At 37.7% G+C, this 19,429-nt stretch overlaps 1 protein-coding gene across 1 annotated transcript in view; it reads right to left on the bottom strand.

Moving 5' to 3' along the window:
* Positions 1–11,023: 11,023 nt before the first annotated feature.
* The window catches only part of TRPM2 (transient receptor potential cation channel subfamily M member 2), a 38,036-nt gene continuing 29,630 nt past the window's right edge, over positions 11,024–19,429 (bottom strand). The window contains exons 25-32 of the mRNA XM_015814168.2: positions 17,993–18,144; positions 16,802–16,878; positions 16,489–16,590; positions 15,436–15,522; positions 14,697–14,802; positions 12,998–13,099; positions 11,669–11,785; positions 11,024–11,149 (exon numbers count right to left, since the gene is read on the bottom strand). Of these exons, the coding sequence (XP_015669654.2) occupies positions 11,024–11,149; positions 11,669–11,785; positions 12,998–13,099; positions 14,697–14,802; positions 15,436–15,522; positions 16,489–16,590; positions 16,802–16,878; positions 17,993–18,144 (869 nt within the window). The remainder of the gene's footprint in view (positions 11,150–11,668; positions 11,786–12,997; positions 13,100–14,696; positions 14,803–15,435; positions 15,523–16,488; positions 16,591–16,801; positions 16,879–17,992; positions 18,145–19,429) is intronic.

Here is a 19,429-nt window from a genome sequence, read left to right as displayed (position 1 = left end):
AGTTTGCCCTATTCCATTCTAAAAAAAAACAAAAAAATCCAAGTGGAAATAATTCCCTCTTGGGATTTAAAAGAAACACCGGAAACCAGGGAAATTGCAGATCAGTGGTAAAAATAAAGTGAAGCTAGGAGTGGCAGCTACTCACAGCAAACTCCATGGCTATTCCCACTGAGTCCCACCACTTGCTGCTGACTGCTTTTTTAAATCTCCTCATTCTCCTTTCCCTTTTTGCTTTAAAGGAATAAGCATAGAGTTCCTTATCTGGGCTGCTGCATTAAATATGATACAAGTTACAAACAACTTCATTTATCTGCCATCTGGTGGTCATCCAGAACTTTGCAGCTTACATATGGCATGGGAAATGAGAGGAGATTCACCTTAAGTCTAATGATTAAGGAGGGAGGGGAGGAGAAATACCTTGGATGACTAAGGAGGTGAGGAACCTTGCATACTTAAGAGAAGCAACCACAGGGCCCTGTTCATTTCATCTACCCTCAGCTGCATCAGCCTAAGGGGAAGCTCAGCACCTCAGACCTTTCAGCAGTGAAGTGCCCATCTGAGGAGTTTGTTTGGGGTTCCATTATATTCTAAAGACTAACTTTTAATTAAGTGCAAGAGCATCACACTCCACCCATGAATTTGCACCAAAATCTCTTCTCTTTGCAAAGATTTTTTTTCATCAAAAGAGGAGACGTTTTCTGTATAGTACAACATACTCCTTTTATTTAATCCATATTCTGCAATCTATGTCAGCTGAGCTAATAGTGCAATTGTCACAATTTCTAGGGAGGGGGGAAAAAGCCTGTTCAGTTTGGATTCACTGTACTGGGAAAAAAGTTTGTAGTTTCAAGAAAAAAGCATTGAGTGGGGAGCGCTTAACATGATAAAGAAACAGGGAGTTGGGGAATCCTGTTTTCATTTGTTTCTCTGACCTTAAGATGGAGACATTTTGGAAAGGAGTTCTGCTTGTACCCTGTTTCATATTCTACCCCAGAAGTGAATCTGCTTGCTGAGAGTGGAGACATTCAGAGCATGGTAGAGTAGTTTTAGCAAGGAAAAGAGATGAGTGAAAGAAGGTAAGAATCTATTCTCTTTGCCACTTTTCTGCTATAAACAAACTCATCAGAAACCCTTATTTGCTTTCTCTCACTCTTAGTACTGGGATTGTTTTGCTGTTATGTTTTTTGAAGTTCTCCGATCCTAGGCAGGGGAATTTATAATCTGAATCCTTTTCTGTTGATGGCATAATTTTTACAGTTGAGAATATTGGCAAAATAAATAGTGCACATGACTGAAAGTAATTATTAAAAAACTGACATTATATGCCAAAGATGGCAAGAGTAATTAGCCTCATCACCAAGATGCCTAAAAAAAACATAAAAAGGACCACAGAATTGTATGTGTTCCATGCAATTTTAACTGTAATGGCTTCTTCTGGAATAGATGCAGAGAATTTTGTAAAAGATCTTTAGTAAGCTGGTCACAGAACTGCAATCCCCAGACTTCCCTAAGGAATTTGCTGATTGAAAAATCATTTGAATTCTGTGATATAAATAGACCATTTTGGAGATCAGCTACAGCCACCAATTTGGGGTGGGAAAAATCTGGGTTTATGGGTACTGCCTATATGCAATCAGCTGTGGCTCATAGGATCCTGCTGGTTGTAGTGATAGGAGAAATTTCTCGGCTAGGAGGGAATCCTCTCTGTCTCTCTAAGAATGCTTCTTTCTCCTTTTCAACCTTGCCGTAACCTATTGCCTAAGATGAAGCTTTCAGCCCTCAGGCTATCTGGGGAAGGCAGATTTTCACACCCTTGAAGTACTGTGACATGACAAGCAGCACATCTGCTGTCTTTCCCCAAACTATTAAAGGTACATGAGTCACAATATTAAACATTGGCAACCCCTGCTCTAAGCATAACAGGGAAAGCTGCTAATCCTAATATGCTTCAGGATGTAAATATGACACTAAATCTAGCTGCAGTCTCCACCTACATCTTCCTCCCAGAGTTTCAGCCATGGTGTCAAAAACAAGAGCAGCACAGATGGTGGACACTTACCTAGTCACAGAGCAAAACTGCCTCCCCCCCCAAAAAATGTGGCTTCTTGGATTGAGCCTATTGAAAAGAATTCATATAGTCACCTTTAACCACTCCATCATGGAAATATACAACAACTGATCTGCCCTATTATCACTGCCTTCTCTTCTCCCTTTTGGCAATGATGCCTGAACTGAGGCCAGCTGAGTCTCCTTTACCTGAGGATCCCAAGTTTCTTCCTCATCCAAAGCTCAGGAGCTCTTGCTTTGCCTTCTCTTGCCACACCCTTGCCTGGATGTGGGTGCAGTTCAGAGTAGCAGCAGCAGCAGCAGAGACTTGCAGTCTGCACACAGCACTTGTTGCTGCCGTCCTCTTCCCATCAGTCGCACACAAAGCCATTCATGGCAAATGCTGACTGTAATTGGATCGCATCTGCTTGTCACTGCCACCCTAGCTGAGCATCCTGGAATTTTTAAAGGGGCCGTTCAGTAATAAAGGACGTATTAGAACATAGAGGAAGCAACATAGTGGTCTATTGCTTGCCTGGGAGTTACAGTTTATACAGTATTGTATATTTGGAACACAGTAACTGATATTCACTAGCCCAGAAAACAGGCATTCAGTGTTGCTTTCCATTATTGCACAGATGCCAAAATGTATTTATTATTAGAGGTGCTTTGTGTTATGCCAGCCTGACATTTCTCCTGCATTAACTCCAGGTCATAATATCTCCTTGTACTCTTTCTTTTTTATCTTAAAGAGAAAGACTTCAGCATGTTCTTAAACTATTATGAGCATCTTTAATAGAGAAAGGAAAATTCATATTTGCACATTGCAATACGTTTGTGCTAGTTATTTGCTGTAGTTCAGTATTAGGAGGTTCCTCATAAAATCATAGAATTAAAAGGGCCTGTTGAGTTCAGCTTACTTGGTGCAGGAGTTCAAAGCCCCAACAACCAAACAACTATTTAGCCCAGTGTTTCTCAACCTTGACAATTTTAAGGCATGTGGACTTCAACTCCCAGAATTCCACAGCCAGCAATGCTGGCTGTGGAATTCTGGGAATTGAAGTCCACATGCCTTAAAATTGTCAAGGTTGAGAAACACTGAATTTTTAGCCTCTCCTTAACACAGCTGTTCCCAGGTAACATATTCAGCTGTCAAATTGCTCTGTCTGCAAGAAAGTTTTTCCTTACATTCAGACAGATTTTATCTTCTTGTAACATAAATCCATTCTTCCAAGACTGACATTCTGAAATAGAGACACGTCTTGGCCATTTTATGTTTGATACCCTTTAATATATTTGAAGAGGGCTAGCCAATCCTCTTTGGTTGTCTTTTCTCTAAACATATCCAATGCCTTCAATGATTGTATTCTATTTCCCTTTTATCCCTGTTGCCCTTCTCTGCTGCTTCAATTTCTATGGATCTTTAGTGCAATGGGTAGAACTGAACTCAGTACTTGAGACTGGGTATCCCAAAGTAAAATAAAGTGAACTGTTCACTTCAGTTTTTAAAAATCTTTTAAAAAAAATTCTGTTGATGCAATCTGAAATTTGCATTTGGCCTTTTTAATAATTACATAGAAAAATTGTCTCATATTCAGTGTGTAAACTTTATACGATTACTTTGTTGTTGGACTTAGATTATATTAATGGACCTCACAAACTCCCAGTCATCTATATTATCAAATGGATCTATAGTGAACTGGAGCACTGTCTCTGCATAGGGCTAGGCTGAAGAAAAGAAACAATGACTCTTGACTACTACATGCATCTTTAAGTCACTGATTGTTAGCTGAAAAGGTTGCCACCCCCTTGTTTCTGATAGGAACAAAACCATGAACTATTAGTCTGACAATTGGACAGCTGTTAGTGGCTTTTGTGATTTTGCATGACGAGTAAACTTAGTGTGGTTTGCAAACCATAGTTTATGATTTAGCGTGGGGTGTAGCTTAAATTGTACAGTAATTTATCCAGTTAATCATGATTAAGGCAACCTGTCTTAGTATGTTGTGTGAACACAATATAAGAAAAAATTCATGTGGCTACATTTGGAGAGTGATAAGGCTATTCCATGAGAGCCAGTTTGGGGCAGTGGTTAAAAGTTCCAGGCTAGAAACTTGGAAACTGTGAATTCTTCTCCCAACTTAGGCACAAAGCCAGCTGGGTGATCCTGGGATGGTCATTCTCTCTCAGCCCCTCAGGAGACAAACCACTTCCAAAATCTTGCCAAGAAAACAGCAGGGACTCACCCAGGTGGACTTCTGGAGTCTGCACTAATTTGAACACACACATGCATGGCTATTCCATAGAAGTGGCAGTGTTTGTAAAGGATATGAAATGTTTGTCTCCTGGAATTTACAAAACCCTAGAGCAGTGTGTATGTGACAGAGAGATGAAATCCACATGACAACTTTGCAAAGCAAATCTCACTCGTGTTTGCATGTGATGTCACAATGTAAATACGAGAGTGGAGCCTGTGTTATGGTGTCATAATAATCATATTGGTGCCCTTATGTCTAAGAATATCAATTGTATGTGAAATAAATTATCACACAGTACACTCTAAATCTATTAGTGTTCAATGAACATTAACTATGCAAACTGATTTCTCTCAGCATTCCAGACTAAAAAATAGTTATCTAGTTTGTAATACAGTGGCTGTATTTGTACAATATCCTTCACTGCACTTCTGTTTGCAGAATATGCTGCATTCATATAAGAAGCTAGGCTTGGTTACTTTTGATCTTGGTTTGTCTGCTTATGGTTTAGCGTGTTATGCAAATCCAACCTTCAATGAATTGCACATCAATAAATTAGCTAATTCAATAACCAGTTCAAGCATATTGTGTAAACACAGGAAGAACATTGTGTGAGCATAGCATTGTTGTTCTGTTGATACAGTATAGAGTATGCAGATAAAGAACACATGTTTTATATGAACTCCAGCCATAGAAGTCTCAGGACTTCAGTTATAATATTTGCACTTAGAGCTAACATTATTTATTGACCATTACTCCTTTATTGAACATCTGGTTTTCCTACATAAAACTTAGTCTCTTACTACCACAGCAGCATAAGTGTATTTCTAATTATTCACATTAGAAACAAACATTGTTCAGCAGGACTGTCTGCATAATCCCTTATGGGATTATCATAGATTATCATAGATTATCATCTATGAAGTTTATGAATGTGCCTTAACAAAAAGAAGTAGGAAAACAGTTTAAACCTGGAACAATTAAAAGATCTTGAAGCTACCTCAGCTGTGAGATGAAAATAATATTAAGGCAATGCTGTGAGGATGGATCATATAAAAACAATCTTCCTCAGATGTTGTGTTGTGATTAGGGCAGTGGTGGGATTCAGCCGGTTCGCACCACTTCGGCAAAACCGGTAGCTAATTTTTTGTTGCCCAGGCCCAGAATGGACTTCTGGAAGTGGCATTCACACAGAGAACCAGTTGTTCACATATTTGAATCCCACCACTGGGTTAGGGTGACATGAGATGGGGGCTTTAGGAAAGCAGCTCATATAATTACGATGAAAAAGCTGTTTTTGTTGTTCATTTTATAGTCTGCCTTTTCTCCAGTTCTCAGAGTACATAGTATTCCTATACATAGTTACCTCTATTACGCCTACCCTATTAAGCAGATGAGAGAGAGAGTAACTGGCCTAAAGTTATCTTCCAGGGTTGACGGTGGATTTGAACCTTTTGCACTCTACCACCGCAAGAGCTACCCTGAAGTTTTTACCCAGAGCCAGGATCGGATGTAGAAATTAGCTACAGGAAGTTGTAGAAGCTCTGTTTGGCAAGTACTAACAGAAAGACTGTGAAACCATTGAATTTAGCAAGAATACTGTGAGGATGCATAACAGACATACGAGGAACTAGGGATGAATCATCTTTGAACAGCTATGAATCTGTACCGGATGACTTCATTTATGGAGACTGTCATATAATAATAATACTATAATAAATTTTTAAAAACCTGAACTTTTGAGTGGCCCTTTCAGTTTCCTGGCCTTAAATTGTAGCTTGCTTAACTTATGCCTAAATCTGATTCTCACCAGAAATTGTGTATTTAACTAAGAAAATGAAACACAAATAAAAAAAATATTTACTGTTATTTCTGCTTTGAAAAGGGCTAGGACTTTTAGAAGCTGTTTAGGTGTTTTAAAAATTATCATCCTGAGCACTGCAGTGAAAGAAAAAATATTGTGTAGACTGCAATTTTAAGAAGCAATGTGCAAAAATAATTTAAGGACACCTGTATCTGGATCAGACAATGCATTGATTTCATTTATTGAGCACAACACATCTTGGTCAAGATCCAGTTCATAGGCAAATACAAATATATATGTTTAGCTGTAAAGTGTGTGGCCTTTTTCTACACATACCATAATTATTACTAAAAATAAATTTTAGAAATGCGAGAGCAGCTTTATGATTTGTGCTGGGTCCAACCAAACTGCAAGTGAAAATGCAGCTTTAACTGAAAAACATTAATCTTGGTTTCCTTAGATTACTTTTACTAGAGGTAAAATTTAGGATTATGACTTCACAGTGATCCACATTCATTTTTAAATTGATTTTTAATTATTAACAAAATAAAAGCAAAACACAAAAAATAGTGCTAGTGATACATACATTATTGAAAAAAAATCATATGATTGTGATTTTTTTAAACAATATTTTATTAAATTTTATAAAGGTAGGGGAAGGGAAGGATCGATATAGGTAGTGGGATTCAGGGTGGGGTTCAGGAAAGGAGTTGGGATGGGGGTAGGTACAACAATGGGGTTGCCCCCAATGACATTCCAAGCTTTAGCAAGCAAACTATCGTCCGGATATAAGTATTCAATGGGAATAGTTAATATAATAATAAATAGCTGTAGTCAACAAAAATAGCAATAATTATAGAGCATGTCAGATAATCAATAAACATCAATCATCTTAGTAAATTTCACATATGATTGTGATTTTTGATGTTTCCTGCTAACTTCCCATAAGCAAAGTCAAGGGGAAAGCAGGCAAAAAGTCAGAAATTATGGTCATGTAAGATCCTTGCTTAACAACACAATGTAGGCTTCACTTAATGACAGTTGTTACTAAGCAATATGGTCATCTGACATGCTTTACAATCACTTTATTTAGTGACAGAAATTCCAGTCCTAACTGCTGGCATAGGCCCAGGATTATTTATATAATACAAATGGTGAATTGCTTAATCCTTCCCACTGCTTTTTTTATGTGTCAAACGGTGCCAACTATGGTTCAATAATGGATATGCTGCTGAAATAATTAACCTGAGTATATTTCACATTTGGAGAGGAACTCTTTTCTGACCATAAGTATATTTGAATACTTTCTGTGGACCTTCTCCGATTATTTTCTCCATCCTCTTGTATATTTAAACATAGAACTAGGAAAACAAATTGCTATTTAAGCTGCTTTGCTTTCATTCATTAATAGAATGAAACCTTTGAGGAAAAGCTGTCTTTGCAATCTTTATAAATGACTGTGACAATTTTGGCATTTCTGGCATTGATATATCAACATTTGCTGAAGCAAATCTTTTATTGAGAAGAACAAAATGAAGCATAAATTCAGATTCCATTAACATTAGAATTATTGGCCTAAATTAAGAAATATCACAAAATCCTATCTATAATAAATATCAAGGATATCAATGCTACTGCCAATAAAACAATAGAGGCAAAAAGACCCCAGCAATGACATTTACTGGAGAGAGAAGCAGCTTCTACTAATTAATTTAGCACATACTGTATTGAATTAATGATAACAGCCATAAAAAATTAGACCAGCACCATTTCAAGTTATGAATATGCTTATATTCTTTGTAACAATAAAACAATCTTTCCTGGGAGGAAGACCATTTGATGAACAAACCAGGAACCTCTGAAAATAGATAGCTTTGGCATTAGGGTGAAATTGAGTTTTGCAACTGTCCCCTTCTCAATTTTTAAGACATTATGGAAAACAGCTGTCATCTGAATTAGAGGGAAGAGAAGGAAGACTCATAATCAGTGGTGGGATTCAAATATGTGAACAACCGGTTCTCTGTGTGGATGCCGCTTCTAGAAGTCCATTCTGGGCCTGGGCAACAAAAAATTAGCTACCGGTTCTGCCGAAGTGGTGCAAACTGGTTGATCCCATCTCTGCCCATAATCCTTCCCTGACTAGCCAATTTCTCCAAACCTTTAATTCCAGCAGCTTTTAGGTGATGGATAAACTAATTTTGAGCAAGTGATTTAAGAGATACTTTGCATTTTTAATCATTAAGTGTGCTTTTCGGGAAGGCATAACTTTTTTTTATTTCCAGGCCTTGTTAGCTGAGATTCATTTCACAATGGCTTTGAGTCACTTGATTTTTCTCCCTATTTTGTTAATCTGTTATTTTTTTTTTATTTTTTTTTTCAATATAAAATTTTATTGTTTTCAAAAAAAAAGAAATACATCACAGATATTACCCAATGCTATATCCCATCCCCCCACCCCCCGGACTTCCCAAACCAAACCTAGGCTAATATTCAAATACAAGTAAACAAATATTAATATCTCTAACTCCAAACTCTAAACTTAAACAATCCATCTCCTCCGTATTAATAAAAATTATTCATTTAATTAGTTCTTCAAATACCCAAAATCTTTACCATTTCAGCAAGATAATNGTTAATCTGTTATTTTGACTATGGTGTATAGCACTGTGCTTTTAACTGAGGCAAGCTTCTAAATGTTTTAAGAAACTGTTTAAATTATTTAATCTATTAATTATTATTGAAACATTTTCTATGTTGTGTGTATTAACATATTTATTTCAACTGAGGGACTTTATGTGCAGATGAATTTGAATTTATGTGTGGATGTGTTGGCATATACAGCTCACCTTTAAGTAAATAGGAGTCCAGTCAACAGCAACTTCAGTTGTACACATGGGATACCCCCATTCTTTTCAAAAGAGGGGAAGATTATCTACAAGACCAGAGGCCTAGGAATATAGCCCACCATTGAAAGGCTCACTAACTTACAGAACTGTGAATCAGGCTACCTGTAGCTTGCTGTAAGGTTTCAGACAGCGATAGATGATCTCACACAGTTCAAGGCAATGCACCTCTAGCTAGAAAATGAATGATGCTTTGAATATTTGGCATAATGGCCTGGAGTCTGCTGAAGTGATAGTTAAGACAGAACCCAGAAAATTGGAACCTTGATCTTTTTAAATGGTTTCCTTCAAACTAGACTCCAGTGCTATTTGCACCTTTTTTCAAAAGGAAAAAAAACCCAGGGAAAAAAATGCTTGTCTTCAGTTCAGGATTTGAGGCTTGTAAGGGTCTACATTCTTCAAGAATCAGGACAGAGCTATTTCTCATTCAGTGTCATTTTGGGGACAGGTATGGGAGATTCCTCATAGTTTCGCTTGTTAACTAAATATCCAGAGAATCTGATTTAATTTTACCAGGCTAGACACACGTGAAGTGTAGCTTATGATGCTATTTCAACCAACAATAATTAAGGTTTCAATTAAGTGCTGAAATGTGGTTAATCTAAAATTGAATCAAAATCTTCCAAACTTCATAGGCCCTACTAGGGGGACACATAAGCCATATAGAAATTCATTCTTGTCATGTTGAAGGCATTCCAAAATGTGATTATGGACAATTTGGGGAGGGAGTTTCAGGGGTGAAATAGATTCCCTACATATTTGCCAGTCTTAAGACATCTATACTCCCATTAAATCCCTCTGCACGCTCATCCAAATGATATATATCTCTCTCTCTCTGTGTGTGTGTGTGTGTGTGTGTGTGTGTCTTTGATAATTTTGAATATTGGAATCCCAGGTATGGACATTTAAAGTCAATCAGATAAAAATAAAGCACTCTGGGATGTAAGGTAAAAGGCTTTTTTTATTATTATTAATTGCTGAGCTTTCGTTAACAACCTGTTAACATCATCAGAGCAAAGGGCTAAATGAGAAGGGGGGGAGTAAGCGCATAAATTTACATAACAGTTCTATAAAACCGTTATAGAACTGTTATGTAAATTTATGCACTTACTCCCCCCCCTTCTCATTTAGCCCTTTGCTCTGATGATGTTAACAGGTTGTTAACGAAAGCTCAGCAATTAATAATAATAAAAAAAAGCCTTTTACCTTACATCCCAGAGTGCTTTATTTTTATCTGATTGACTTTATATATATATATCAAAATTTTGATTTCTGGTTGCTGCAAAAGCAATAATGGTAGGTTGCATTGCTTTCTGCATTCCTGTCATAATGCTAAATTAGAGGTTAGTGTGATTTTTACCCACAGCCAGTAAATTTGGGTTAATGTCAAACTGGAAAAGGTTGCACTGGAAGAACTTCAAAAATTTGTCTTGGATGTCAGTAATGCCAGCTGATACTCTCCAGCTCAGCATGGCAATGGCTATGATATACCATCAATTAGCCACTGGATCTGCTGAAATATGATGGCTTTCTGACTGAATGAACAATTGGACCAGGAATCTTTGGGAACTGGATATGTACTGATTTTTCAAAGGCAGCACTAATGATGTTGTGTGTAATTTGAACACAGAGATTGTTTATTCCCCTGCTATTAGTGTTAAATAGTATTCCAAGATGAATTACAATTCACTTTATTGTATACTTTACAAATTTATGAGGCCATCCAGAACCCTGATGTCCATTAACTCTACATGATCCACAGGAATATGTGTGGCATTTCTGGAAAGGAACTCAGGGCTTCAGTATAATGAAAGCAAGCTCTGACCCTTCTTTTTTGCAGTTCAAATAAGCATACAGTTTTGGCCAAATCAAGAAGAATTTCATTTCTAAGTTCAGCTGGAATGGGAAAATGTCCTAAAGAGATCCACTGAAAAGCAGAATACAGTTTGGTTTACTGCAGTTAAGAAGAGCTGAGAAAGAAATTTAAATGCAAAATTTAACATTGCTCTTGGCCATTAGAAATATGCTCCGAAAAGGACAGTTGCTTTCCTCAGAAGTTCTTTGTGATTGACATAAAGGGGGATCTTCTTGTCCACCACCTGCCAGCGCACCATCACTTCAAAGTCACAACCCTGGAGAAACTGGAGAAAGAAATCCCAGACAGGAAAAGGAATTTGGTCATAATTAGTTTCCCTACAGCTTCATGAAAGCCAGAAGGAAACTGTCTTGGAACATGTGATATGAGTAGATTACCTCAAAAACCTGATGAGCATATAAAAAAACCACTTTTAGAGTATGCACTTTTTCTCTTTGCTTAATGCAATGTATATGACTATATGCGCAGTAGACCCGCTGAATGTTCCTCTTGTTACATTGTCAGGAACTGTGACCCATTCTCTATCTGTCTATCTCACACACATGCATGCATGTACACACACACACACACACACACACACACACAAATACACAATCTCTCATCTCTGTGTCCATTTCTTTCTTTATCATGATTCTGTCTTTCGCCTTTCAAAGTGCTTTTCTAAATTTATCTGGACCCTTCATCTTCCTCCCTGGGCACCCCACCCTGAGGGTTTGTTCACAGAATCTTAGAATTTGCATCTTGAGGATAGCATTATGGTAAGTAGTGACCTGCTGACACATACTGAATTCAGACGCTTCATTTCGATATCATTCTGATCTTCAAAATGTACACTGATGGCCACTGTCTCTATCCAGGCATTGTCTGTGTTCCTTGGATCATCCACATACCCTTTGTATATCTGGAAGAAGATAGGATCGAAGGAGATATATATATATATACATATGTGGATGCTCATATATATTTGGTTTGGACAAAACTGAGCAGCACTTTTTCGTGCGGCTGCTGATAAAAACAGGATCACCAACATGATCGCCAACGTCCGATAACGGATATGGCACAAGAAGAATAAGATATGGGGGGGGGGGACAGAAAGGCTAGTATCATTCAGAGGATAGGGCAGTTTCTTATTAATCTAAAGAATAACTCTCACAAACGTGAGTTGTAGTAAATATTTTAAAAGTACTATTCCTTCTGGAAAAGTTGCTGGTGATACTATTATTTTACTATAGAAAATACCTTTAGCTCAAATGCCGAGAATACAGGGTATTTTTCTGTTTCTGGTGTGTGTTGTGAGATTAAGAAGTTTTTACAGTGCCTTACCACACACGAACAGAATCAAGCCCAATTTTAACTGGGAAACTGTTAACATTTTATATTAAGCCAAATCCAAAAGTGCTTATATAACATTTAAGAAACAATCAAAAGCCTAGGAAGGAAAACGCGCTTAGAACATATCCCCTCCAGCATCCAACACACAAATAAACAGGGAACAATACCAGACAAATAATCAGGGAAGAAACAATACCCTAATCCAGAAACCATCAAAGAAGAAGCACATCCCCAGCAAAATGGCACAGCAAGCTACTATATTTAAACAGTCAGCCACTCCACTCTCTTTCATACTAATAATGTTACCTTATTAATGAAAAGTTGACAAAAAAAGCAACCAAGCTGTCCCCAAGATCCAAACCTGACCTACAAACATTCTCCTCTATTGGATAAATCATTGATTGATCATAGGCTTGAAAAAAAAGGATTAAAAAGTCTACTGTGCTAATATTCAGGTCTTTATCTAATAAGGTTACATCAGTGTATACAGAAATTCTCCCTAATATCAATAAATAAAATGTCCATGATCCATGTTGTGCCTACAGTAAACTGCAAAATACTGCAAAATGTTGCAAAATGCAAATTTCTCTATTATTAAAAAATCATCTTAAAAAACTTGATTCATTCTATATTATGTCCACATTCATGCACTACATAACCCCAGCATCACAAGCGCAATTCTCTACTACTGTGATGCCTTTAGGAAAATAGTGGGGAAAGTGGTTAATGTTCACCAACAGCTCTATTGATTTATCAAGCCCCCGTCTGCATGGCCAAATACCTCTGTTCCTTGATTCAGCAACTTCTGAAATTGTGGCCAGAACTCTCGTCTCAGGACCTGTTTTATTTTTTGTGGCAATGCTTCCCCAGGCTCAAGAGATCCCTGGAAAGAATCAAAGCATTATTTGGTGTAAGAGGTAGCTATCACTTTACACATTCTACTAACTATAATGCTACAGAAAACAGAAACTTCTATTCAGTATGCAGTTGGCAGTTTTAGGGATGGGTGCCCCTAATAAACGTAATAAAATGATAAATCTCTGAGGTGCAGGTAAGTATGAGTTGGTGTCTTGGCTGCCATCTTGGTGAACAATAAAATCCAGTACTGTAAACTCAGATAAGAATTCTGCAATCCTTAGCTATTAAAATCATGGATTTTAACAGGGCATACCATGCTACTATTGAGGTTCTGGTGCTGGAAGTGTGGAGGTCTGAACAGGGAAGAACGTACTTCAACTTGACCCAAGCAAACTGGACGGATTTTGGTTATAAAGGCTTCCTGGATGCAGATATTTATCTGCCTCAGGCAGAACTGGTATACAATGTGGGGATTTTCCAGGAAATGTGGCTGCTATTCAAGGAATGGTTAGCAGCCATGGCCAGAAGGGCTTTGTGCATAAATTTGTCTTCTATACTAATTGTGTCCTTTCCTGGATTGAAAAACATTACTAGGGATGATTCATGCCTTGATTGCTTGCTGAATGAATTACTGCAGGTGAACTCTACATAGAAAATCAGCTGTAGCATGAGGCAGCATGGGCAGGTATGGGTGCATCTCACTAGGCCCATATTGCATTCTGTGAGCTGCATCTCAAGAGGTTGTTGCCTCCTATAAAGCTCTTTATACCTTTCTCCAGTTGTTTATGCCCAAGCCACTAGTTCTGGCTGGGTAGACATGCTCTGAGTTTGACTCCTTTGATATTTCACAATCTTTAAAGATTAGGGTGTTTCCTCAGGCATGGGGCTTGTAGATTGGATGAACCTGTCATTGTGGGTTTTTTGGCATGATTGGGGTTATGTGGTCAAATTGAAGGAGGTAAATAAAATTTTTAGACACATGCCACTTCATTAGAATAAGCTCAGTCTACAACACAGAACACACCCTTATTCACTTAATGAAAAATACACCCAACTCATATGTTTTCATCATGGAAAACGTTTATTTTTTCATACATGTGATCCTTGACTTATGATTGGTCACTCAGTAACCATTCACAGTTGTAATGGATCTCTTTGGGGTTACTTATAACCTGGATTCAAAATTCTGATGGCCACCCCCCCCCTCCCCACCCATGGTCACATTTTGCATTTTGGGTGCCTAGCAACTGGCTCACACTTATGCACCATCCTGTGGTCACATGACAATGATTTTCAACATTTTTTTTTGCAGGAAAACACATTTACTTGTGCTTTCAGATAAAAATGCCCATTGCAGACAATGGGTTTGCTTAATGCTCACAGTATTTGTTTTAGAACTGCCATGTTTGCTTAAATGACCGCTGCAGAGAAAGTAAAATTGGATGATCTGCTTAACTCCTGGCATGACATGACCATAATTTCAGGCTCAATTACAGCTTTAAGTCAAAGACTAGCAGTAGACATAATATATTGTTTTAACAGTACATATTATTAATTGACATGATTTTATTAAATTACCAACTTAGATCTTACTTAAGATAGACTTCCCCATATATGCTTACCCCAAGCAAAGCCCAAGTATCCAAGAAAGGGAATTTGACTACTAGAACTTCCAGCATTTTCTTCAAGTTTTTTCTATAAATGGATCCATCAATATTCCTCCGCCAACTATAAAAAAAAGAAATTATAGCTTGCTGTTGTATGTTCTAAAAGAACATGAAGAAATCTACTGTATAATACTAAAATAGAATGAGCTCTGATTGTTATCTGGATGAGAAGTAGGATACAAATGTAATTACATAAATATATTACATATAAATGTATGTATAATCAAACTCTATTACACCAGTGTCAGATATTCATTATGCACGCCCCCCCAAAATAAGACGGAGGCCTCTGCATAGTAGTTAAAAATCACTGTGATGAACTTTCCCAATATCTCTAACCTATTCAGCCTCAAATATTTATTCAATAAGTTATAAACTAAAAAGGTAAGATGAATAAGTTTCTCACTTTTGATAATGAGAAAAATTCTTTTGAAACTACATGCAGCTTTTTATGACCTACATCAGATCATGAGCATCTAAGTTTTTTTTCCTCTCCTGTTGCCATGGATACCACACTTAAGCTGCAAAGGTGCTGCTGTCAACACCTAAGACTCAGAAGTGTGATAAAAAGAGGAACGTAGTTCACAATACTGGTCTGTGAAAACAAGATGTCTGCTTCTAATCTCTAGACGACTGTAAAACAGGAATTAAAACAAAAACAAATTACATAGGAAGCAACATAAAATTTCCTCACCGTGTCACAACTGGATGCAGGGCATGATTGGGTCCAAAGTACCTAAGGATTCCTTGGCCCTTCAAGCCTGTCCTGCCCATGGGATTTCTGAAAGAGAAACAATAGTTCTGCCATGAGCTAGGCCCATTGGGATGCTGCCCTTCCCCTGGGAACTCCCATCTGGAAACAAACATTTGAGGAGAGATCAGAGAATGAGAAGCTAAGCAGTTGTTATCAGGGACTTAGTTTGAACCAAGGCTCACTAGTACTTACACACTCAGTGGTGGGATTCAAATATGTGAACAACCGGTACTCTACCGCTTCTGGAAGTCCATTCTGGGCCTGGGCAACAAAAAATTAGCTACCGGTTCTGCCGAACTGGTGCGAACTGGCTGAATCCCACCACTGCTTACACTTTAAGAAAAATCAAATTACTGAGGAAAATGCATCTGGATTGACCACCATCCAACTAAAACAGTATTATTTGACTGGCTTTCCCTGTGGAGTAATCCATCTCTAGATAATCTGCTGAAAGAGAAAGACTGCCTTCCAATGAAGTATCACAGTGATTGATTATGTCTCTTAGGAACCCTTAAGGAACCAGAGGTGTTTCACCATGCTATGATTTCAGCTCTTTGAACTTGGGAGGTGAAGTTCAGCAACTGGTTTGATTTGAGACCATTGAACATTTTCACTAGCCTTACTGTTATGATCTCCTATCAAGCTGAAGGAGGAGAATGTCTGGGTGTAAGTAACCTGACTTTCTTTTAAATGCTGAACAAAATATATCACACCTATAATTTGACTCTGGTTTTGCTCTGGAATGTGCACTCCCAACATATCTTGATCACACTACTGTGAAGCTGAAAAGTAGAGCAATTTCCTGAATAAGATACTTCCAAAGGGCTTATTTTGTTATCTGCTATAACAGCTGTACTTGAAATGGGATATTTGAATTCAAGCATAAACACTCAGCACATCCATGATGGGACTCTATTTGACTTCTAAATGTTAACTATTTTCAACACAAAGTGTACACAGTAACCAAGATTCCCTCTGTGTTATCAGACTTACAGTGGCAGGCCATTCTCAATAGTATAAGTGCCATGGAAACTCTGCCTGTTGATATCTCCATCCAGGCTGTTGAAGTTTATTCTTGAAAGGCTCTCCAAATTGCTGGAAGACAAGAGCAAAACTTCTATCTTTTAGCATCTTTGGCCAGTGAAAATGCAACTTTTAAACCGAAGGACCTCAGTGTAACAAAAAAATAATCAGAATATTTGTGATAGAAGCAAACAGAAGAAGCAGCACTCCATAAAAAGGTTAGACAATGACCAGGTATAGTGAGAAGAAGCTAGTGGTAGGAAGTAACTATAACAGCACTTACTCTCTTAGGAACTTTGGTGTAATATCCTCTTGTGTTTCAGAACTATAGAAGGGTGGATTATAGATATCAAACTCTGTCTGTCAGAGGAAAAAGAAGCTATTTTAGATTTCAAAGCTTTACATTGCAACAAGTACTCTCATTTCAATTACAAGGTATTTTGGAGAATTCCAAAGTGAAAACTGAAATTCTTTCTGAATTTTCTTAGGCCTAGCGATCAGGACTCTTTTTTCAAAAATACGATACCATTTTTTCCCTATTGTTATAGTGTTCTGCTTTGTTGTTCTTGTGTTCTTTTAAGATGAAAATATACATATCTTAAAACATGGTTTCCCATGCATGAGCAACAGTCACATGCATATACATGAGGCAAGGAAACAAAAGAAAAGGAAGCAAAATCTACTTAAGGCAACACCATTTGCTATATATTTCACTATCTTTTTTACCTTGCTTCCACCATTTCCATACAGTGTTCATATATTGCTTGTGTTCTTTAAGCTTCTCAGATCTTTTCCTTTTAAAGGATCTCATTAAACTCCTTCTGGACTTCCCATTCTTCACAATGCAGTCTGTTGCAATTCAGTCCTTATTCATTTTTGCTATACGATCAAATCACCTCTACATATTTTTTTTCTACTTGTCCTTCACTTTTTTTTATTCAAGCAATATTCATGACCTATTAATTCTTGACCCAATCTCTTTTTTAACATACCCACTTCTAAAGCATTCCATTCCTACTGCATTCAATTAATTTTATATTTTTCCTAACATATTCAACTTTCACTTCCATATAACATTGGGGAGAGGAACGCTCTTTACACAGACATTTTTACTTCTTTCAGTAGGCATTATTTCCTCGCTGTAAACAGATACCATCCTTTTTTTTTTAATCAGCATTTGCATTGCTTACAATTTCTCCATCTACAAACTGAGTTCAGAGCCAAAGCCTCTAAACTCGGGTGATCAGATCCAACCAAATATATTCATTTCATTGTATATGTATTTAGTTTATAGTTTTCCAAAATTCTCAGAATTGTAGACTGGTGAATTTATGTAGAATTCTTGTTATAGGAGATCAGATTTTATCAGAATTCAGATTTGTTTGGCAAGAGGATAATTTAAATAAACACTACTAATATGCTTGATTCATTTGGCATTAATCAGAATAACAGAACCAACTCTCTAGATTCCTACCTCCCATGGCACCTTCTCATCTGGCACAGGAAAACGAATGACAGGAGACTTGGGGTACAAGAGCTTCCTAGAACTCACATGGGACAGGGTGAATAAAGATTCTGAGACTTCCTCTGTTTGCTGGTCCTTTGTTTCAGCAGCCCTGCTAGGGACTAAACACCCCCCCCCACAGTACTCTATTTATCATATGCATCATCAATCAATCCAACATTTTTCTGCAATCCAACATTTTCCATAATTTTGGAATAGATTCTATTTGCATTTGAGAAGCATTAATGATTTACACCAGGAGTCCCCAACCCTCGTCTGTGCTCTGGTGCCGGGCCACAGCCCACTTGGAACCGGGCCACGTAAATGGTTGGCAAGGCACACACGTGTGTGTGCATGTGAAGCTGCCTTTGTGAAAGTGGCACGCAGGCATGAAACCATCCCCTCCCCCCCTCACCGCCTTTGCTTCCACTAGTCCACCGAGCCAGAGAGGTTGGGGAATGCTGACTTACAGTATTCTAAGATAGAATAATATCTGTCATTGCACTAGCATATTTAATGATAAGAAACACATATTATAAAGGCAAGCGCAGTACTTCAGTTTTCCCCATTTCCTCTAATTATATTAAATGTTCAACTCCCATGATCCCCAATCAACATGGCTCCTCAAACAGACTATAGGATTATGTAATATACCTTATTTTATTCTCTCTAATTCTTGAAGGGGCAATGCTTCCCTTGAAACAACAGATCCATGATCAGAGAGTCTTCCTCAATTCATAGCTACCACTTGACAGGCAAGTAGAGACCATGGATAGAGGAGATATTTTTTATTAATTTATACACAACACACACACACTGTTTATAAGTAACTCAAGGTGGTGAACATACCTAATACTCCTTTCTCATCATATTCTCTTCATAACAACAATCCTGTGAGGTGGGTTGGGCTGACAGAGAGTGATTGGCCCAAAATCACCCAGCCAGTTTTTCATGCCTAAAGCAGCACTAGAACTCACAGTCTCCTTGTTTCTAGTCTGATGCCTTAAAGGACTTGCCATAGTAATTCATATTATTATCACCACCAGTTTGGTTTACTGCAATGCTCTCCATGTGGGGCTGCCTCTGAAGATCACTCAGAAATGCAATTGGTGTGAAGCATAGAGGTGGCCCACCCAACTTATCCAATATGGATTTTCTGCTGATATATTTTAATGATTCCCATAAGTGGAAATGAAAGAGATGGGGTTATGAGCAATGTTATTCTCTTGCAGCTCCCATGTTGTGGAACACCTCCCTTTTGAGATTACATTGTTATATTCACTGTTGGGCTCAGAAATAAAAATGTACTAGAAGACCTTTGATGATTCATTTACTGTTTTTATTGTTGTGTTTTTATTGATTGTTATGTTTTTATTCTGTTTTTATATTTCTGTATTATAAACCACC

This window comes from Protobothrops mucrosquamatus, unplaced genomic scaffold (genome assembly GCF_001527695.2).
Source record: "Protobothrops mucrosquamatus isolate PMUCROS unplaced genomic scaffold, P.Mucros_1.0 scaffold225, whole genome shotgun sequence".
Taxonomy (NCBI): Eukaryota; Metazoa; Chordata; class Lepidosauria; order Squamata; family Viperidae; genus Protobothrops; species Protobothrops mucrosquamatus.
The sequence above is the reverse complement of the archived record's forward strand: the minus strand, read 5'-3'. Positions and strand labels throughout refer to the sequence as shown.